This window comes from Hylobates moloch, unplaced genomic scaffold, assembly GCF_009828535.3.
Source record: "Hylobates moloch isolate HMO894 unplaced genomic scaffold, HMol_V3 SCAFFOLD_21, whole genome shotgun sequence".
NCBI classification, from domain to species: domain Eukaryota; kingdom Metazoa; phylum Chordata; class Mammalia; order Primates; family Hylobatidae; genus Hylobates; species Hylobates moloch.
Window position 1 is genome coordinate 21,675,638 of NW_026652296.1, and position 23,126 is coordinate 21,698,763.

Consider the following 23,126-nt stretch of genomic DNA (forward strand, 5'->3'; position numbering starts at 1 on the left):
TTGCAGTGCACTGACAAGAAACTAATTTGTCCCTTTTACTTTTGAGACAGGGAAAGAATTCCGATTTTTCTCCTCTTGCGCTGACTCTGACAGGGGAGCAGGAGGTGTTGGCAAATGATTCTCGGGTTTGGGGCTTGTGTGCATGTGTGTTCATGTGTGCACTATCACGAGGGGTTTCAGTAAAAACACAACTGTGTTCTGTCTCACCATGGCCTAGATCTTTTTGAGCCTTGAAAAAGTTTCCTTAACCTATAATATATTTGTATGCATATATGTAAGTTTGTGTAATGCATGTATGTGTGTGAGTGTGAATGTGCGTATGTGAGAAGGTTGTGTGTGTACGTAGGTACACGTATGTGCACGCGTCTGTGTTTGTGTTCATGTATTTTGTCTGGCCATTATTGGCAATGGTTGAAGAAGATAGGTTATAGGAAAATGAATATTGTTTTACCAAGGAGACATGTGCTCTCCTTGTGTAAAACACGGCTGGGTGTGGTGGCTCACACCTATAATCCCAGCACCTTGGGAGACTGAGGTGGGAGGCTCACCTGAGCCCAGGAGTTCGAGACCAGCCTGGGCAACATAGCAAGACCCACCCCATCTTTACAAAAAATTTAGAAATTAGCCAGTAGCAGTGCACACCTGTAGTCCTGTTACTCTGGAAGCTGACGTGGGAGGATTGCTTGAGTCTGGGAGGTCAAGGCTGCAGCAAGCTGCGATCACACCACTACCCTCCAGCCTGGGCAACAGAGCAATACCCCATCTCAAAAAAAAAAAAGAAAAAGAAAAAAAGAAAGGGAAGGGAAGGAAGGGAAAGGGAACGAGCACAATAGGCAAAATGAAAGAAATGAAAATTTCAACTGAGAGACAGTGATGGAAACTGGATCAGAGGTGGCTTGATGGTGAGGGGGGTGGGTGGGAGGTGACTGCAACAAAACTCCAGGGAACTTTCCAGAGTCATGGAAATGGTCTATGTTTTGGTTGGGATGCAGATTACACAGATGTATACATTTGTCAAAGTGGTTGATCTATAAACTTAAAATATACAAATTTTATGTAAATTATACCTCAATAAAGTCAGTTTTTTTAAAAAAAAACCTTTATGAAGGAGGAAGGGAGAGAAGGGAGAGAAGTTGCTTCTGACCTGAAGGGTAAGGGTCAAACCCAGCCTCTGGCATGCTGTGAAGTCCAGGGGGCAGTTCCTGAATGTATGACCAAATGAATGAATGAATGAAATTGGGGCCAAACTTAATTCTCCCCAAAGACAAAGTCCACTGTGCAGGATGAAATAAGCCATGGAGAGTGGCCTTGGGGGGAGGTCTTAGTATACCCATTTTACAGATGAGGCAATTGAGGCTTAGAAAGCTCACTTGACTTGACTTGCTATGGGTCACACAACAAATGAGAGGCGATGAAAGAAAGTGACCCAGGCTCAGTTAACTGCCCAAATTCATCATACCAATGATGGACGGTAGGATTCACTTAGGATAACCCTGTTGGCTGCTCTGAGCCATCTCTGGACACAAAGCCTTAGATAGACTTGGTAGTGCCCACAGGGGAGGACAGTCCCCCCAACACAGCCTCTCAGGGCTGGGCTGGCCCCCCCTCCCCTTAGGTGGCTCCCACAGGAACGCTGCTCTCAACACAGCCTGCTGGGATTCTGCAGAGATAAAATGAGGGGACTGTCAGAGGTGTGGGCAGGGTCAAGGGCCCCAACAGGGAAGGGGAGCCCCTGGAACCAGGACCAGCAGGAGCAGCCACGTCCCTGTACCTGAGGGTGAGAGGAGGAAGGGCAGCGTCATTTAGCCTGTGCCGGGGGAGCCGCAGGGAGGGCCGCTTCCAGGGAAGAGGGACACAGCTGTGGCAGGAGCAGGGGAACCAACCCCTGGCAGCTCTCCCCCATTTCTCCGATCCCAAGGGGGCTCCTAGGACCCACCCTGCCTGGAGCCCAGAAGCCCCAGCCCCCAGGAGTCAGCCTTCCTGGGGCACAGGACAGGGTGGAGATAATAGAGTGGACCGCGCCCTGACGGAGTTGGAGCCTATGGAAGGAACTTGGCAACAGACCTTGCCTGGGTCCCCTGCCCTGATAGTAACCAAGGAAGATAGTATTTTGGAATGAGGTACAGGCAGATGAAATACACAACCTGCTCCAAGGTAGGCAAAAAGGTCATTCGGGGCACAGAGAGGATGACCTGTCAGAGTTCCAACTCAGCCCAGTCCTCTGACCAACTCTCTGACCTGGCCTTAGAGAGGGTCAGAGATGACCTGCTTGGTGCCTGTGATGGTTAATTTTATGTGCCAACTTGAGTGGGCCATGGAGTGCCCAGATACTTGTTCAAACATTATTCTGGGTGTGTCTGTGAGGGTGTTTGGGGATGAGATTAACATTTAAATGGACAGACTGAGTTAAGTAGACTGTCCCCCACCACATATAATATGGGTGGGCCTCACTAATCAGTGGAAGGGCTGAATAGAAGAAAAAAGGCTGACCCTCCCCGCTGTAAAAGTGAATCTTTCCTCCCATCTAACCTCTTTCCAACTGGGACATTAACCTATTTTCCTGCCCTCTTCCTAGAATGGAAACATCAGTTCTTCCTGGGTGTCTCTCAGCATTCAGGCAGGAGCTCCAGCACCAGCAACCTGGGATCTCCGGCTTGCCAACTCACCCTGCAGACCTTGGGACTTGTCAGCCCCCAACATCACAGGAGTCACGCCCCTAGAATCAATCTGTTTCCACGTGTATACATACATCCTATTGGTCCTACTTCTCCGGAGGACCCTTATACACTGCTTCTTCTTCAGTGGTTAGGAAAAGAACAAGGTTTGGTGAGGCCAGAGCAAAATTTCCTACCCCAGGTGACCAAAGCAAAGTGTCAGAGCCAAACCTGGGGCTGGATGAGTGAGTGAGTTCCCAATACTGGAAGTAAAAGATGCCAGGAAGGAGACAGAGACAAGGTAGGGTCTGAGGTCAGTCTCCATGGGTCCTCTCTGCCTGGTCTCCATTCATCTTTGCTCTGCTTTTAGTACCCCAATTTCATTCCGAGGACCACCCCTCTCCCAAGTTCAGGCTGTGTGGTTTGAGCTGGGCAGGGCCAACCCTCAGGGTGAGCACACATACATGCCCAGCCAGGCAAATTGCCACAACCTGCTGGGCCAGTGACTGGTTCATACCAGCGAGTCAGTCCTGAGGCTGTTGCTGGAACTGTCCTGAAAATAAAGGTCTTCTTTGCTCTGAGGTTGTTCAGCATGAAAGTCTAGGGTTGCAGCAGCTGTGTAGACTAAGACTCAAGAACACAGAGCCAGGAGCAGTGGCTCAGTCTGTAATCCTATAGACTTGGTAGGCTGAGGTGAGAGGATCCCTTAAACCCAGGAGTTGGAGGCCTCAGTGAGCTATGATCGCATGACTGCACTCCAGCGTGGGTGACAGAGTGAGACTTCGTGTCAAAAAAAAAAAAAAATTCATAAAAAACTTTTCAAAGAACTCGAAAAGGAAAGGAGCATTGAAAGATAAAGCACAGCTGACTCCTGACACCACTGGCCAATCTCCTGGATCCAGCGCTTCCTGAAGACGGATGTATCTCTAAGTGTCTCATTACACAAGTCAATAAAGTCCTTACAAATACAGAGTCCAGAGCTCAGAGAACAAAAGCAGAAACAGGGCTGGATTGAAGCAAAGGGTAGGGGTAAGGAGAAAAGGCAGGGAGGAACCAGTCCTGAGGGATGACCTTGAGTGGGTAGGGGCTTGGAGGGGAGGGGTGGAACATGGACTGTCCTCGCAGAGTCTCAGGATGCCCAACATCCAACTTCCTAAGGAAACACAGCCTTCAGAGAACACACTCTGCCTCTTTTCCCAGAAAGCGACCTCTTGTAGCTGAGTTTCTACCTGCCCTTCTGGAAGTTCTACATGCAGGTATCATTAGGTATCATTAGTGCCTCAGAGCCAACCCCGGACAGGAGACTAAAGCTGCTGTATTTGTTACTCAAATGCCAGAGGCACTCATTATCCCCAGTGAACTTTACAGAAAACATGCTGTGTGTCATTCTTCCTCATCCCCCTCCCTCCTGCACCATCTCCTCACCCAGCCGCCGTATGTACATCCTCTGAGCTTCATCAGCCTGACTGCTTAAATGTCTCTTAAACCCACCCACACTTCTCTCCATCCCCACCGCCTCCCCCTAGTCCAAACTCCATCATCCCTCCCTGGACCATGTCAAGACCCTCATGCACAAGTTTATTCAAAGCAGAGGGACTGGGACCCTACACAAGGGGCTCAAAAACTCTCCAGTTCAAGAGCTCTGAGCTGAGAAACCTGACTTCACCCTTGGCCCAAGTTTGTCCTGGGGGTGGACAGTCTGGCCCCCTGGGCAGTGCAGTGAGCAGTTCTAAGCAGGGAGAGGAGTGAATACCTGCAGGGCAGTGGCTCCCAGCAGGAGGAGGGAGTCAAACTGCTTTGGGCTGGAGCCCCACACAGACTCTGGGAGGACACATTGCCCTCCACTCTCCTAACAGAAGGTTTCAACATGAGGCTGGTTCACAGGGCAGGACATCTGCCCTTTTTTTTTTTTTGACAAAAACGGGATCTTGCTGTGTTGCACAGCCAGGTCTCGAACTACTGGGCTCAAGTGATCTTCCTGCCTGTGCCTCCCTAAGTGCTGGGATTACAGGCGTGAGCCACCACTCCTGACTTCATCTGCCTATTTTGATCTGCAGCAGGCTTCATATGGGGACTGAAACCCACCCCCCCACCTCAGTCCCACCACCCTCACACACACACACACACGTGCGCACACACACACAGCTGCGCATTGCCCAGTGCTGCTGCAGTGTACAGGGTCCCAGGTCATCAACATCCGGCTCTGGGTGTGGGGAGGGGACAAAAGGACCTGAAATTGCAGGTTGGGAAGGGAGTGGAAAGGGCAGGTGAGCTCTAAGGAGGAAGAGGTTGGGCTTGCCCATCTCGGGGATGTGTAGGCTGGGTCTGCAATGTTCATAGACAGCCCAGCCCTGAGACCACAGAGGAGAAAGGGCTTGGAAGGAAAATCAGATCCCACAGGGAGACCATATTTCGCCAGGTCAGATGCCCAAAAAGGAGAAAGCTCTCAGCATCTGCCCCTCTAGAGGGTCTCAGGCATCTCCACCTCCAGCCACACCCTAAGTAAAGGCTCCTCCTCTCTGAGAACCTGAGGATTCCTGTCCCTCCTCAAGCTTCAGGATGTGAATCTGGAATCCTGGTTGGAAGGTCTGGAGTGAAGTGTTCCTCCCCCATCCCACAGCAGAGAGAGATTCCTTTCTAGGCAAAATAGCCTTAGCTCCAATGACAGGACCAAGAGAATAGAACACCTGGGTCTTTAGAACCTGCAAAACCCACTTTCTCTGACACTCAAATTCTTTGGCTGAGCAAAAGCCATGAAAAAAAGGCTGATCTTGTACAGCTAGTCCAGCTGAATGTGAGCCTATTTATGTGTACACCCTGTGTGGTAGGCAGCCTCTGAGATGGTCCCCAGTGATCCACCCACTCCTTTCACACTTCATGTAATCCCCTCTCCTTTCTCCTTGAGTGTGGGCTGGATCTCGTGACTTTTTCTAACAAATATGGCAAAAATAATGGGATGTCACTCCTGCAATAAGGTTACAAAAAGACCATTGCTTCTCTCTCTCTCTCTCTCTCTCACTCTGTCTCACTCTGCAATGTTGTAAGCTTGCCATGTGGAAAATCCCACATGGCAAGGAATTGAGGGAGACCCCCCACAACCAATCACCATCAAGGAACAGAATCCTGACAACAACCTGTGAGTGAAAATGGAAGTGGATACTCCCTCAGTTGAGTCTTCAGATGATACTGCAGCCCCAATAATATGACAGTAACCTCATGAAAGACCTTGAGCCAAAGACATTCAGCTACGCCATGCCCTGAATCCTGAGCCACAGAAACTATGAGATAATAAATGTTTGTGTGTTAAGCTTCTAAATTTTGGAGTAATTTGTAACAGCAACAGATAACTAACTAATACTTTTAGTACACAGAGCCATCAATCCTATGTGTATGTCTGTGGTATATGCTTTTGCTGTGTGTGTACATCATCTGTGTGTATGCTGAGTATTTAGTGAGTAATGAGTTAGGCACTGCAACAATAATGCTGCATAACAAATCACCCCAATACTCACGAGACTTAAAAACAACTGTAATTGCTCACAGGTCTGTGAGTCAGCAGGGCTCACGCATGTGTCTGTGGTCAGCTAAAGTTTGGAAGGGCAGCTCTACTGGTCTTGGCTGGACTCTCTCATGTATTTGCAAGTCAGTTGGCTGTAAGATGGTGGAGGATGACTGCAGCCAGGATAACTGGGCTGTTCTCCCCCTAGTCTCTAATGGTCCCTCATCCTCCAGCAGCCTAGCTCAGCCTTGTTCATGTGCAGCTGGGCACAGTTCAAGCTGTCTTGAGGCCTAGGCTCAGAATGGACTCATTGTCCCTTCCACTTCATTCTATTGCCCAAAGCAAGTTTCAAGTCCAGTCCAGGTCAAGAGGGTAGGGGAATAAACTTTATCTTCTATTAGGAGGAACTGCAAAGTCACATTGAAAGGGCAAGGATTCCCGCAGGGACAAATGAGTGGGGACATTTTTGCAATCTACTCCAGCTACTAAAATGTGCAGTGTGCATATCTTCCACACTATCCAAACCCTATGCCTTCATCTCAGGTGTCTCTGGCTTAGGTCAGCACCCTGATTTTACAGTCTATTTTTTGGTTCTCATAACAATGTGTACAATGTTCACATGCAGGCCTGCTCAGAAGTTGCCTACACATGTGCTCAGGCCCTACAGTCAGAGCCGCATGAAGACAAACACATTTGATAGCTACATATTCAATGTGTACCCACCCAGCTTTTCCTTGCTTTGTCTACAATGTGCACACACAGCCACGTGTTATCATATGAGTGCATGCAAGCAGGCACACCTAGGTTGCCTAGTCTAGTCAAAGTGGGCACACACATTCAGACACATGCAGATGTGTGCACATACCATTTTAGGAGCTGTACACAGTGAGCACACAATAACCACAGACACACTCACAGGATTGTGGCTCTGGACAAAGCCACTCTGAGAGGTCTGCTTGCTACATGCACACATTCCCACACCCCAAACCCACGTGCACATGCAATTCCAGGTCGGTAACTCCGGATCAGTGTGTGAATCCACAAACAGAACCACTCGGGAACTGTCGAATTCATCTCCATTGGGCGGTTTTCTGCTTCCAAAAAGATAAATGTCCTCCTCTCAAAGATAAGCTGCCAGCCCCACAAATCACTGCTCCTCTGCTCCTGCACCCTCCCACCCCCCGACCCTCCCCCATCACTCACCCAAAAGGAAAATGCAAAGAGTAATAATAATTAGACAAGGACAAATCACTGGGCTGAGTTGGGGATGGCTCCACTTAATAAAGGGCCGTTTCCCTGGCAACCAGGGCAGGTGCTGGGCGGCGGGTGGTCCTTGGAGGCCCACTAGAGGTGGGTGCAGAGAATGCAGCCCAAGGCTCAGCCCCTCCTCCATGTCCAGCAGGAGAAGTTTAAGGAACCCCCAATCTAGGGAATTAGGCAAGTCCAACCCCAATCCCGGGAACACCCATAAATTTTGCTCTGGAAGCTCACATGCAGTGGAAGGGAGACTGACGACAATCTGTCATGTCTTATATTCCACACTAAAAGGTGCAAAGCTTATCATATTTTTGCAAAAACTTATATTTTACTTTAAAAAGTTAAAATTTCTGAGGCTGGGCACAGTGGCTCACGCCTGTAATCCCAGCACTTTGGGAGGCCAAGATGGGCAGATCACCTGAGGTCAGGAGTTCAAGACCAGCCTGACCAACACAGTGAAACCCCGTCTCTACTAAAAATACAAAAATCAACCAGGTGTGGTGGCAGGTGCCTGTAATCCCAGCTACTTGGGAGGCTGAGGCAGGAGAATCGCTTGAACCTAAGAGGCAGAGGTTGCAGTAAGTGGAAATCTCGCCACTGCACTCCAGCCTGAGAAACAGAGTGAGACTCCATCTCAAAAAAAAAAAAAAAAGTTAAAATTTCTAGAGCAAATATGTTATTCCTAAATACTATTACAAGTGCTTGTTTTAAAAATTTTAAATAAGGCCAGACACTGTGGCTCATGATTGTAATTCCAGAGCTTTGGGAGGCCAAGGTGGGAGGATCACTTGAGACCAAGAGTTCAAGACCAGCCTGGGAAAGATAGCAAGACCCTGTCTCTACCAAAAATAACTCAATAAAAATTAGCTGAGTGTGGTGGGATGGCTCATGTCTATAGGTGGCTCATATCTATAGTCCCAGCTGTGTGGGAGGCTGAGGCAGGAAGACTGCTTGAGCCTAGACGTTTGGAGTTGCAGTGAGCTACGATTCCCCCACTGCACTCCAGTCTGAGACTGCACTCCAACAGAGCAAGGCTCTGTCTCAAAAAAAAATTTTTTTTCAATAATATAAAGTAAGTATTTTTAAAAAGTGAAAGTTTTTCTCCTGTAGGCCCAGCTCTACTCCCGTGAGGTGGCACCATTAGCCATCTCTAGAACTTTCTTTTTTTTTCCCCCGCCCCGATACAGAGTTCCGCTCTTGGCACTCCAGGCTGGAGTGCAATGGCGTGATCTTGGCTCACTGCAACCTCCACCTCCCAAGTCCAGGTGATTCTCCTGCCTCAGCCTCCCGAGTGGCTGGAACCATAGGCACACACGACCACGCCCAGCTAATTTTTTCTATTTTTAGTGGAGATAGTGTTTTACCATGTTGGCCAGGCTGGTCTCGAACTCCTGACTTCAGGTGATCCACCTGCCTCGGCCTCCCAAAGTGCTGGGATTACAGGCATCAGCCACCATGCCTGGCCAGCCAGCTCTAGAACTTTCTATAGCACATTCAAAATAGAGACACACCTAGCAAAGTAATAATAGAGCTAACTCTTACATAGCACTTACTATATGTCAGGCACTGTTCTAAGCACTTTCTATCCATTAGCTCATTTAATGCTCAGAATAACTCTGTAAGATAGATATTGTCATATCCCCACTTTTCAGACAGAGAGCTGAGGCACAGGGAGGTTAGGTAACTTACCCAGGGTTCCATAGCCAGTGAGTAGCAAATCCAGGATCCAAACCCAGGCAACCTGGCCCAGAACCCAAACTCATCTCCCACACTCTGCTGTCTGTGATCATCCCTAAGATGCTGATGTTCATCTTGTTTTATGCTTTTCTTTATAGAAACCTCGATTCCCTGAGGCAATAGACCTGAAGAGTCTGGGAGGGGAAGGGTTCCAAGGCTTGTTAAAGAGGAGGGGGTGGGGGGCCAGGTGGGGAGGTGGGGGAGCTGCAAGCCAGGGATGCTGAACTGCACTCCTCCATGGCAGCCAGGAGGGCTGTGGGGTGCTGGGGGAGGCCTGTATTGACTGCCACAACAACAGAGCCTCATGAAGAGCCCCTCGTCCTGGCTGGGCATAGAGGAAGTGCAGCTGCCCAGCTTCAGATAGGTCATGTGGTTCAGGATCACCTGGAGAGGCCATCTGGATGGAAAATCAGCCTCTCCTCCCATTTTGCTGGGCCATGTTGGCCTTGGGGGGGTCTCCTAGTTTTCTAGCAGAGGAAGGACAGCCCCCAGAAGGACTGGCAGACGCTGGGAGCAGCTGGGGCTGTGTACTGAGTCGTTCTTCATGGGCACCCCAACCTGCACCCATTCTCTGCCCCTCTTAGCCCTGCTCTGCTCCCCGGGGCTGATCTCAGAAGACAGCACCCCTGAACCCCCTCAGCCTTGGCTCCTGGCTGAGTCCAGCCAGCGGGAGGCCACCCAGGGGTGGGTGGAAAGAAAGACAGGGAAGGGGGTCTGTTCTCTGGTCCCTTCTCTGCCTCCCCTCAGTTTGGCTCTTCCCTCTGGCTCCTGCAGCCTCAACAAGAGCAGTCACGCCCCCAAGAGGGTGACCACTGGTTCCTGGGGAGTCATAACCTTACATATTGCAATAATTTGTGACCCTCCAAAGAGCCACAGCACAGGGCCAGGCATGGTGGCTCATGCCTGTAATCCTAGCACTTTGGGAAGCCGAGGCGGGAGGATCACTTGAGGTCAGGAGTTCGAGACCAGTCTATGATACTTTGCTCTAGCAGCCTGAGCTAAGACAGATTTCATCTTAACTTGATTACATCTGCAAAGACCCTATTTCCAAATAAGGTCCCATTCACAGATAATGGACTTGAACATATGTTGGATGGTGACACAATTCAACCTGCAACAGGGTGTCATGGTGAAAAACAGGTTGAGGCCGGGCATGGTGGCTCACACCTGTAATCCCAGCACTTTGGGAGACTGAAGTGGGTGGATCACTAGAGGTTAGGAGTTCAAGACCAGTCTAGCCAACATGGTGAAACCCCATCTGTACTAAAAATACAAAAATTAGCCAGATGTGGTGGTGGGTGCCTGTAATCCCAGCTACTCTGGAGATGAGGCACAAGAATCGCTTGAACCTGGAAGGCAGAGGCTGCAGTGAGCCAAGATCGCGCAACTTCACTGCAGAGTGAGACTCCGTCTCAAAAAAGAGAGAAGAGAGAAAGAGAAAGAAAGAAAGAAAGAAAGAAAGAAAGAAAGAAAGAAAGAAAGAAAGAAAGAAAGAAAAGAAAAGAAAGAAGGAAGGAAGGAAGGAAGGAAGGAAGGAAGGAAGGAAGGAAGGAAGGAAAGGAAAGAAAGAAGAAAGAGAGAAAGAACGAAAGAAAGAGAACGAACGAAAGAAAGAAAAGAAAAAAGAAGGAAGGAAGGAAGCAAGAAAGGAAGGAAAGAAAGGAAAAAAAGAAAGAAGAAAGAGAGAGAGAAAGAGGGAAAGAACGAAAGAAAAATAAAAGAAAAAGAAAGAAAGAAAGAGGAAGGAAGGAAAGAAAGACAGGTTGAGAAACACTGATGTGTGCTTACAGCACAGGCAGGGACCTCCACTTTCCCCTCTTCTCCCTCCTGTCCCTTCAGCCCCAGAGGCAGCAACAGCTTCCTGCTGCCCTAGTGCCTGGGTGTCTCAGCATTTCTTATTGGTTCCTTTCATCCTGGCCACCCTTGTATAAATAATCTCTTCATTATATTATCTTAAATAGAACCCTAGCATTGTTATAAGCATTTTGTGTACATCTTTTTCCTGCCAGAATCTTGACTGATTCATTTTGATTTCAAAAAATAATGATGTCTGTTACTGAGGACTAGGGAAAAAAATAATGATAGGGCACACTGAGAACTTGATGCTGCAGGTGGGGCTGTAAATTGGTACAACCACTTTGGAAGAAAGTCTGGCAGTATCTAGCCCAGCTGAAGACATGGAAATTCTTTAGCCAAAGTTTCCTCTCCTGGATATTTATCTCCTGGTTTCCTCTCCTAGAGCAATGTGGGCCCAACTATTTCAGGAGATATGTAATAAGAATGCTTCAGCCATCGGCCGGGCGCAGTGGCGCACACCTATAATCTCAGCACTTTGGGAGGCCAAGGCAGGCGGATCACTTGAGGTCAGGAGTTTGAGACCAGCCTGGCCAACATGGTGAAACCCCATCTCTACTAAAAAACAAAACAAAACAAAAAAATTAGCCAGTCATGTTGACACCCACCTGTAGTTCCACCTACTCATGAGGCTGAACTAAGAGAATCGCTTGAACCCGGGAGGCAGGGGTTACAGTGAGCCAAGATGGGGCCACTGCACTCCAGCCTGGGTGACAGAGTGAGACCCTGTCTCAAAAAAAAGAATGCTTAGGACAAATACCTAATGCATGCGGGGCTTAAAACCTAGATGACAGTTTGGTAGGTGCAGCAAACCACCACGGCACATGTATACCTATGTAACAAACCTGCACGTTCAGCACATGTATCCCAGAACTTAAAGTAAAATAAAAAGAAAGAATGCTTCAGCCAGCATTGTTTGCAATAGCCAAAACCTAGAAACAACCCAGAATTATAGCCATTGCATTATTATTATTATAGCCATACAACGGAATAATATTCAGCAAGAAAAATGAACTTCAGCTGCACACAAAAACATGAATGGCTCCCCCAAAAACATAATGTTAAATGAAAAAGGTAAGGCACAAAAGAATATGCGTGTATTAGTTCACTTAGATAAAATTCAAAACAGTCCAAACCTAACTATGTTGTTCAGGGATACATACTTAGGAGAGGAAAATTACAAAGAAAAGCAAGGATTCTACCTGGCTTTTCTTACTTTTCTACTTAAATTTCTGACAAGCACTCTTTATAAGTGCCAAAGTCATGAAAACACAAGAAGAGACTAAGAAAGAGTCATGGATGGAAGATACTAAGGAGAAATGATAACTAAATCCAATATGGGATCCTGGAGTGGATCCCGGAACAAGAAAGAGAATATTCATAGGAAAACTGGCGACATCCATAAAGTCTGTAGTTCGGTAAATAGTGTCAGACCAGTGTCAATCTCTGAGTTTTGATAAACATGCTGTGGTTATGTAAGATGTTTCCATTAGGGGAAGGCGAGTGAAGGGTATGTGAGTATACAAAGGGCATACAGAAATTCTCTGTTTTATTTTTGCAACTCTTCTATCAATCTAAAATTATTCAAAATAAAACGATTTTTTTTTTTTTTTTTTGAGATGGAGTCTCGTTCTGTTGCCCAGGCTGAAATGCAGTGGCGCGATCTCAGTTCACTGCAAGCTCCGCCTCCCAGGTTCACGCCATTCTCCCGCCTCAGCCTCCCGAGTAGCTGGGACTACAGGCTCCTGCCACCACGCCTGGCTAATTTTTGTATTTTTTAGTGGAGACGGGGTTTCACCGTGTTAGTAAGGATGGTCTCGATCTCCTGACCTCATGATCCGCCCGCCTCGGCCTCCCAAAGTGCTGGGATTACAGGCGTAATAAAATGAGTTTTTAAAAGCAATGATTGTTACTATAAATGAAGAACAGTTACCTCTTGAGGGAGTTAATTGGGGAGGGCACACGAGGGGGCTTAGCACTGTTCAATGTCTAGGCCTGGGTGGTAGATACGTGGGTGTTTACTTTGTAAGTTTGAACTAGACATCTCTGTTTTATGCACTTTTCTGTATATTAGTTATCTCTCAAAATGTTTTACATGTTAAAAATAGATGAAGGCTGGGTGCAGTGGCTCATGCCTGTAATCTCAGGGCTTTGGGAGGCTGAGGTGGGTGGATCTCCTGAGGTCAGGAGTTCAAGACCAGCCTGACCAACTTGGTGAAGCCTCGTCTCTACTAAAAATACAAAAATTAGCTGGGTATGGTGGCAGCCATCTGTAATCCCAGCTACTTGGGAGGCTGAGGCAGGAGAATCGCTTGAACCCAGGAGGCGGAGGTTGCAGTGAACAGAGATCATGCCACTGCACTCCAGCCTGGGCAACACAGAGAGAATCAGGCCCCCTCCAAAAAAAAAAGATGAAAATAACTATCAGGCACAGTAGACACGTAGACTAGAAAATCACAGCTGTGGAAAGAGGAAAAAGAAGTAAGGAAAGCAAATATAAATCCTTATCTGGTAAAGAGAAAAAAGGGAGGGAGCCGAGAGGGAGGTCGCATTTCCTTTACCTCAAATGTCCAGTGAATTCATACCCATTCCATATATAGGCCTTTTTACACAAACAAGATGCTACCACACACATTATTCTGCTCCCTGCACAATACATCGTGGGCATCTTCCACGTCAGCACATACACGGAGCAGGGCGCATTGTTCATCCCACTGCACAGCATGGCATTGTGTGGCTCCACCATCATCTATTCACTTGGTCCCCCATTGATGGATACTCAGGTTGTCTCCCTTGTCTCACGGTGACATGCCAGGCTGCTGCTACGCACCCCCCTGCACTCGAGCTGGGTACACCTCGGCCAGGGTTTCCACAGACTCAAGACCCCTAAATGGAACAACGGGGCAAAGTCAGAAAGCTGTTGTCAAGTATTGGCTGATGTGATGTGGGATTTTTATTTTCTGCTCTGTTGCTGGCATTTATTTATTTTTTACTATTTTTATTATGCTAATGTATATATAACATAACACTGGTCGTTTTAACTATGAAATGTATAGTTCATTCAGAGACATTAAATACATGCTTGCTGCTGCACAACCATCACCATTACCCATCTCCAAGACTTTTTACGTCACCCCAAACAAAACCCTGTACCTGTTAAGCAATAACCCTCCATTTCCCCCTCCCTGCAGCCTTGGTAACCTCTATTCCACTCTCTGTCTCCATGAATTTGCCTGGTCTATATATTTCATATAAGGAGAACACAAAAGGACAAGTGTTGTATGAGCCCCATTGTTTTTTGGTTTTTTTGTTTGTTTGGTTGGTTTTAAGACGGAGTTTCACTCTTGTCGCCGAGGCTGGAGTGCAGTGGCACAATCTCGGTTCACTGCAACCTCCGCCTCCAGGTTCAAGCGATTCTCCTGCCTCCGCCCCCTGAGTAGCTGGGATTACAGGTGCGCACCACCATGCCTGGCTAATTTTTGTATTTTAGTAGAGATGGGGTTTCACCATATTGGCCAGGTTGGTCTCAAACTCCTGACCTCAGGTGATCCACCGGCCTCAGTCTCCCAAAGTGCTGGGATTAAAGGTGTGAACCACCGTGCCCGGCCCCCACTGGTTTTTTTCTCCCAGAACTCACTCCAATTTAGGTACCCACCTGGCAGAAGGAGCGATGTGGAGCAGCATAGACGAGGAAAGTGGGGATGTTCCTGGCTTTGAGGTTCGAGAGGTAAAATGCAGAAGAGTGCTTGTTGAGTGAGCTTTTCTTCCTGCAAAAAGGGAATCAAAACAAGGGAAACATTCTCAGCTGGAGGGAGGAGGTCGAGAACAGAGTGGGGAGAAGGAGCTGATGAAGGTCTCCAGAGAAGGGCCATGTGGGTTGATATGCTGCTCAGGTAGGTGCTGAGTATGGGATGGGGGAGATGGTGCCTTGAATGAGCTTGGAGATCTGAAAGTAGAGGTGACCTGGGCCCCACCTCCCATCTGCAATCTTCAGCCATGCTAGCAGAGATGGTGGGGGAGATACACAGCCGCAGGCCACTCCCCTATATGTTCACAGCTCCAAAGTAGCACGGAGGAAGAGCTGAATGAGTGTGTGCACCTGAGAAGATCAGAAAAGTGAGCTGGGACCCATACCGGAAAGGCTCTCAGTTCTGCACAGTAAGGAGCAAATGGCACAGATAACTCAGCCCTGGTCCACAGACACCTTCACCAGCACCACTGTTGCAGTGAGGGGTCACAGCCTAGCAAGGACTCACTACATAAGCACCCCCAAATACAGTGCCCCACCCCCCAGGAAGCAAGGAAAGGTTCTTTACTAAGGTAAAGCAAAGATCCCCCAGGAAGGAAAGGAAGAAAAGAGGTCTTAATTGGCTGAAGACTCCCTCAAATGGCGAGTTTACCTTGAATTAACTAGAATTAATTTTCTACCTTCCGGTGGAAAGGTATGTATATTAGGGAGGGTGAGGGAGGTATTGAGACAAAAACCAAATTCAGTCACAGAGTAACTGAAACTGACATATCTTGCCCACCTGAATTTCACACTTTTTTTTTTTTTTTTTTTGAGACAGAGTCTTGCTGTGTCACCCAGCCTGGAGTGCAGTGGTGCCATCTTGGCTCACTGCAACCTCCAACTCTCGGGCTGAAGCGATTCTCCTGCCTCAGCCTCCTGAGCAGCTGGGACTACAACCTGTGTCACCATATCCAGCTAATTTTTTTTTTTTTTTTTTTTTTAGAGAAAAGGTGGGTTCATCTTGGTCGGGCTGGTTTTCAAGTTCTTAACTTCAGGTGATCCGCCCACCTCGGCCCCCAAAGTGCTGGGATTACAGGCATGAGCCATCACACCCGGCCGCCCACCTGAATTTTAGAGACTAAAAAACTCAAAACCACCATGCACGTTTTGCATTTTACGTCATTTCCAAGTTGATATCCATTGGGGTTGGACCAATTTGTGTTCCCTTAATAAACACATCAGTGTGCCATTTCCCCACACCCACACCCGCATTTGTTGCCAACCTGAAAGGTACGCTTTTATTAAAAATAAAATAAAATAAGTCCACTTCTTTCTGACTGCACAATCGGTTACATCCACCACTCCATGGTATTATGAATTCTGTCCACAACGTCTCTTGGCACAGAAATGGGAAGAGAATATCACAGCAATTTTAATGAATTTGGAACAGCAAGTTCTTGGCTGGGAAAATAGTATGGCTTATTGAGGGATGTTGTTCCCTTTGGGGATTGTGAACATCATGTTCAAGGCAATATCCAAATGGAAACGACCCTATCAGAAGAAAGCGGGGAGGGGGTGTGGTAGGGTGGCCCGCAAAGCTCACTGAGGGCAGAACCCAGAGGCTGGGGCCCCCAGAGCCCCAAAGATACCCCTGCCTGCCTGGCAGTCAGGCTCTCTTCCTCTTCCTCCTCCTCTCCAACAGACCCATATCCCCACCAACCATTGTCACCATCTCTCAGGCCCCTGGGCAGCATCCTGGACTTTAGCTCTAGGTCCTCTGTCACCTCTCTAAACATGTACCTCTTTCTTTGCACCAGTGCATAGAATCTCAGGGCTGGAGGGGGCCTCACAAATGGTCAAGTTCAACTACACAACAGATGCCAGTTGAAACTCCCTGGTGGCATATCAGTAATGGGGTGCTCACACCTCCCCAGCGCAGCCCACTCCATCCCTGAACCCCCTGACTGTACGGAGCCCTTTTCCTAAGGACCTAGAAGCTCAGAGGAAAGCTCACATTCCTCCAGGACACAGAGTGAGTAGGGACCCTCTTCCACATGACAACCCTCGTTTCTTCGAGCACAGCATCCTACCCCCCCAGTATGAGTTCCCCAGGGCTGCTAGACCAAATGGCCACAAACTTGGTGGTGTCAAACAACAGACATTTCTCCTTCTCACACAGTTCTGAGAAGGAGGGCAGTCCGAAATAGAGGTGTTGGCAGGGTTGGTTCCTCCTGGAGGGTCCGAGAGAGAACCTGTCCCATGCCTGTCTCTGAGCTCCTGCAGCCGCCCGCCATCTTTGGCATTCCCGGCTTGCAGCTGCACCTCTCCAGTCTCTGCCTCTGTCTCCACAGCAGCTTCTCCTCTGTCTATGTCTTTTCCTCTTCTGCATTTAGGGCTCACCCAGATAATCCCAAATGATCTCAAGATCCTTAGTTTAATTGCATCTGCAAGAACTCCTTTTCTCTTTTTTTCTTTTTCTTTTTTTTTTTTTTTTTGAGACGGAGTTTCACCCTGCCGCCCAGGCTGGAGTGCAGTGGCACAATCTCAGCTCACTGCAACCTCCACCTCCCAGGTTCAAGCAATTCTCCTGCCTCAGCCTCCCAAGTAGCTGGGATTACAAGTGTGTACCACTAAGCCTGGCTAATTTTTGTATTTTTAGTAGAGATGGGGTTTCACCATGTTGGCCAGGCTAGTCTCAAACTCCTGACCTCAGGATATCCGCCTGCCTTGGCCTCCCAAAGTGCTGGGATTACAGGTTTGAGCCACTGTGCTTGGCCATTCCTTTTTCAAAAAAAAAAAGGCTACATTCACAAGTTCTCAGTGGACATATCTTTTGGGGCAAATCATTCAACTCAACGCACCCCCTAAGTTTTTTATTCTTCCGACAGAATGGTCTCAGTCCTCCTGCCATTCCTCAGATGGTGAAATGTCAAGGCTGCTCTATTCCCATTGGTACTGATGCGACGTACCCAATTGTCCCAAATACCAGCAGACATATCTCCATCTCTCCCACCAAAATGTCACACAAACACTTGTCAAGAGCCAGCTGAAGTTTCAAAACACTCTTCATCAAATTTCCTTGAGCTACAAGGGGCAGCATTAAGAAAAGAAAGCACTCAGGCCCACTTAGTTCTGCCGTTGACTGTGGTGAGGTTTTCCGCTGCTCTGAGCCTTGGTTTCCTTGTCTGAAACATGGGGACAACCATACCCAACTCATATATCAATGCTCCAAGCTCTCGAATAATCTCCTGTCTCACCTTAGGCTTCAGATCCTTCTTAGCAAGGCCCTTCCCAGTTCGGACTCCCTGTATCGTCCCCAGCGCACTGCCTCTGCCCTTTCAAGACCCTTGGCCCCTTCCTGGGCTATATCTGCTGCAGTGTCCTGGTTACGGTGCTACTGATTGAAGAAACAGAGGCCCAGACAAGCTCATACTCACAAACAGACGCTGGTTCAAGACCAGCAAACAAAGCACAGATGGCCTCATGACCCAACGTAACTGCCTCCACCCCTGCACCTACACCAATGCTTCCCAATCTTCTTCACATTATGGCACACAGAGAATGTGATAAAATCCTTAAGGTTCACTGGGTACACAAATGAAGCTGTTCAGGTCCAAAGGTCCCAGCCTGGGGGCTCCACCAGGGCCAGACCTCCTCAGCCTCTCACCAATGGCAGAGGGGATCTGTACCCCAGCATCTTTGGAGCCCATCTGCCGTCCACCTTCAGGGCAAACACAGTGACCTGAGTGTCTGTGTCGCCCAGTCCTCCAGAAGAGGAACTCAATTGGTCTTTTGCCAGCCTTGGATCTGAGAGTTCCCCTCCCAGAGAGATTTCCCCAAAATTGACTGAGAGCCAGTGCAACAGAAAGAGTTAAGGAGTCTACTTAAGATGTGAAATTAGCATGTCTACCAGTACCTATAGTTTCTGAGTTTTTTTGTTTTTTGTTGAGACAGGGTCTCGCTCTGTCATCCAGGCTGGAGCACAGCAACGCAATCATAGCTCACTGCAGCTTCAAACTTCTGAGCTCAAGTGATCCTCCTGCCTCAGATTCCCAAAGTGCGGGGATGACAGGCATGAGCCACTGTGCCTGGCCAGTCGCTGGGATTATTATTGCTGATATTCCTTAAGGAAGAAGGCGAGGGAAGTAAATGGGGGAGACACCGAAGATAATGTGCTGGATGCAGAATTCAGACATCGAAGAGGACAAGAGAAGACGTTTCTTCTTGGTCACTCTCATAACAGTTTCATTGGTCCTTAGGGTGGAGGGGTAGGGAATTACTACCAGAACAAGGAAGCTTATGGCTTTTTGTTTTCACAGTATACACCATGCTTAGGATACAGTCATTAGGTTGAGCACCCACTAAGCCTTGGGCACTTTGCATGCATTATCCCCTCCCCCATATCAACCTCTCCTAGACCCAATACAGTTCACTGAGGGTGCAACCCTGAGCAAGGCGGGCCAGCCCTGCCCTCTGAGAGCTTTGCCTCTCAGGGAGCAGACCAAAATGTGCAAATAAGCACACTGCTAAGGCTGATATGGATTAAACGGCTTTATCATGTATTGTTATCTATATTGTACACTATATATTATTTGTTTATATATAGTTAGCATCCATGCAGCTAAAAATAATAACATAATAAAGCACAGCAAGAGTATTGAGAATGCAAGGAGTATTATCTTAGGTAACATAGCAGGAAAGACCCCTCTGAGGAAAGGATATTTGAACAGAGATCTAAAGGAGTGAAAGTGGGAGCCAAAGAGAGATCTACAGGGAGAGCATGCCAGGTGGAGGGAACAGCAAATACAAAGGATCAGATTAGAATGTGCAGAAGAATTACTCAAGACATTTTTTTAAATGCAGATCCCTTGGCCACTAGACTCAGAGATTCTGGTTCAGTAGATCTGGGAGGGACCCAGGAATCTCCATTTTTATATATCTCCAGTGATTCCGATGCAGGTGGTTCAATGACCACATTTTAAGAAAACATAGTTTTATATTTCTCCCATGGTTTCGATCCTTGATCATTCCCAATGACTCTGTTCTGTGCTTTTATAAAACCAAAAAAGGCTTTGGGGGTTTAAGGTCTACACATTCTAAAGTCAGAGCCCGGTATATCCTCCCAGCCCCTTCCAATGCATCCATGCGCCCTTCAGCAATCAAGAGAGAAGATGATGCCCAGCCAGGGGATCTTGGGGGAGGGATCTTGGGGCTAGATGGGCTGTAACTGCTGGTGGGTGAAGGGTCTGAATGGTGTGCAAGCCAAATGCTCTGCCCCTCTCCTCAGGGCTCTACTCACCTATCTTGGGGCAAGATACAGGGATGGCAAATGTTCCTCCATTGGTCTACCTGTCTGACCCCCCAGCTTCCCCACTGTACTCTGGAATAATGGCCAAGGCAGCCTGGGCTCTGGAGTCAGAGGGCTGAGTTCAAATGCCATTTCCACCTCCTATAAGCTACCTGACTTAAGCAAGTGATTAAGCCTCTGAGCTCCAATGAATTCATCCAAAAAATGGAACTAAAAGTAGTATCCATACCTTCGAGTTAGTATATGACACATGGAAAAGCTCTTAATAAAACCTCTCATCTGCAAAAGCATTCCAATAAAATTTCATTCTCAATGTGAGTGATGTAATTATTAAATCAAAATAAATTCAGTGTATGCACAAGCCCAGTCTAATATGGTAGCACATTTAACAAAACACAGTCCAACAATCAGAAAGTGACCGGGAAAGATTCTACTCTTTTTTACTTGGATTCCTGAAAGAATGTCAAAGGATGTCATTACCCAACATAGTTCTTAAAATTCTATTTGCAGCCGGGCACGATGGCTCATGCCTGTAATTCCAGCACTTTGGGAGGCCGAGGTGGGTGGATCATCTGAGGTCAGGAGTTCGAGACCAGCCTGAGCAATATGGTGAAACCCTGTCTCTACTAAAAATATAAAAATTAGCCGGGCGTGGCGGCATGAGACTGTAGTCCCAGCTACCCTGGAGGCTGAGATGGGAGAACTGCTTGAACCCAGAAGGTGGAGGTTGCAGTGAGCTGAGATCACGCCACTGCACTCCAGCCTGGGGAACAGAATGAGACTCCATCTCAAAAAAAAATAAATCAGTAAAAATAAAAATTATATTTGCATATGCTTTATTCTTTAATTTTCTCCCCCAACAGCTACTCAGCCACCCCTGAATCCTGCCATTTTCTCTCCCTCAACTCCCAGGTGAAACGCTCTTTAGCCCTTACCATGCTGGCCCTTCACTTTTCCTCCCCCTCCTTCTTCCTGTTCACACCTGCCTCTCTCTGTTGTACAGCTTAGCTGTTTAGATACAGTTTTCCAGTCCCTACTTTTCTGTCCATCTCCCCACCCCATAATAATCATGACTGTCATTACAAACGTGGCACCTTTGGGACTATAGGCAGAGAAAGTGGTGATATCAGTGAAACAGTGGAGAAAGAGTTTAACCCCCAAGCACACACACTCACCCCTCAAAGGCCGATTCTGTGTGCTGCGGCACATGCACGTATACGCACACATGCGAGGCACATTTGTGCCCACATATGTGCCGTAGCATATGCATGTGTAAATGCCATGTGATGCGGTGCACACATGTATATGCACACATGCAAGGCATATTTGTACACATGTGTGCTGTAGCACATGCATATGTGTGCACACATGCCATAAGCAAACGTAGGTTGTAGCATGTGCACGGGCGTGCAAAGACATGTGCAGGCACATTTGAATGTGTGCGACATAGTGTGCACATATGTGTGTGCACATGCCCTGTGTAAATGGCATGTGCTGTAGTGCAAGCACACCTGCCATACAAGCACCAGGGTTCTGTGGTCCAGACCTGGGGCAAACCATGAGTCCCAGGCCAAACAGGAGCCGAGCCAGGCCTCCCCACAGTCTGTCCTCCCTCCCACTTGCCTCAAGAAACAAAGACAGTTTATCAAGAACTCCCCAGTAAGCGGTTTTTTTAAGACCTTCAGCAGCAGCCGCCGGGCTGAGCTGAACGTCTCACTTTATTAGTGAGTTTGGCCTTGGGTGTCTGGCTGTTTGATCAATCCTGCCGGGGGTCAGTGCTGTTTCCTCCCGGCCCCCCCGCCCCTGCCCCCGCCCCTCTGCCGCACCTGATGAACAGCTTGCCCCTGGACCGCTGATCACCTATTGATTTTCCAGCCCGAGGCTACAGCCGACGCCAGCTGCCATCTCCAGCCCTGTCACCGGGACCACTTGGTGACTAACTGATCCCCCGGGCCCCTCCCACCCCCGCCCCTCACTGCACACCCGGCTCCCCCACTCATGGCCCAACCTGCCCTTCCAGCTTTGTCTGTGCCCAGTTCCGACCCTCTCTTTCAGGGCTCAGTGCTGGGACCCAGGACACCAAAATCAAGGTCTTTTCCCAGTGACTCCCCAGCTGGCTTTGATGCCCGGCTGCATGACCTTGGACAAGTCACTTTATCTCCTTGTGCCTCAGTTTCCTCATATGTAAAACTGGGGCAATATTGGAAGCTACCCATCATGTATATCAGGCAGCAGTTTCCACAGTGTATTATGGGCACCTCTGGGGTCTCTGAGACCCTTTCAGATGGTCCATAAAAGTCAGAATAATGTTGACAATAATACTAAGATGTTATTTGTGGGGGTTTTTTGCTCTCAGAGAAAGCTTTTTAAAACTCCCAGTGGAATATTACAGGGGATACATGACATGTGGTATCTCAAAAACTTGCAGAAGCAGATATAAAAATCGAACTGTCTTCTATTAAGGCTGACATTATAGAGATCTGCAAAAATATAAAACAAAGCCACACTTCCTTCTCCTTAAATTTTGTGTGTTGTGAAATATAGTTATTTTTCATAGGAATATATTATTTATGCTCACATGTAGTGTGTTTATTATTGCTATTTTAAATAAATTATAAAGAAATATTATTAAAATTTGTTTTGACTCCTAAAATGGTAATTAGTGATAGATACAACCCACATGAACAAGAGCTTTGAGAGCCTTGATCATTCTTAGGGTGTAAAGGGTTCCTGAAGCCAAAAAGTTTGAGAACTGCTAGTACAAAATGCTAGCACCATGCCTGGCTCACTGTAAGCACTCAGTAAATTATTATTGCTATGATTTGGAGTTACTATCATTGGGAGTTACAGTGATTTCTCCAGTCAAGCTGGGGAGGGGATTTGGGGGTGCAGATTTGGGGAGGTTGCCCCTGATTAGGGACATAGGTGGCACAAAGGTGAGATCCCCCCTGCCGGCTCCTAGCAGTCCCCCTACTTGGCACTCACTGTCAGCTTGGAGTGTTCAAAACCATGGCCAAGGGAAAGGAGCACCTGGCTGATCTTGGCCCTAGCAGCTGGGATTGGCTGCACCTCGAGATACACCTCCCT

At 47.9% G+C, this 23,126-nt stretch overlaps 1 protein-coding gene across 2 annotated transcripts in view; it reads right to left on the reverse strand.

The window, feature by feature from the left end:
• Positions 1-12,914: 12,914 nt before the first annotated feature.
• The window catches only part of DHX35 (DEAH-box helicase 35), a 101,753-nt gene continuing 91,541 nt past the window's right edge, over positions 12,915-23,126 (reverse strand). For both annotated transcript variants that reach the window (XM_032142364.2, XM_058433012.1), the window contains 2 exons: positions 14,657-14,768; positions 12,915-13,887 (listed from right to left, as the gene is read on the reverse strand). In XM_032142364.2, coding sequence (XP_031998255.1) covers positions 13,781-13,887; positions 14,657-14,768 — 219 coding nt within the window. In that variant the 3' untranslated portion in view covers positions 12,915-13,780. The remainder of the gene's footprint in view (positions 13,888-14,656; positions 14,769-23,126) is intronic.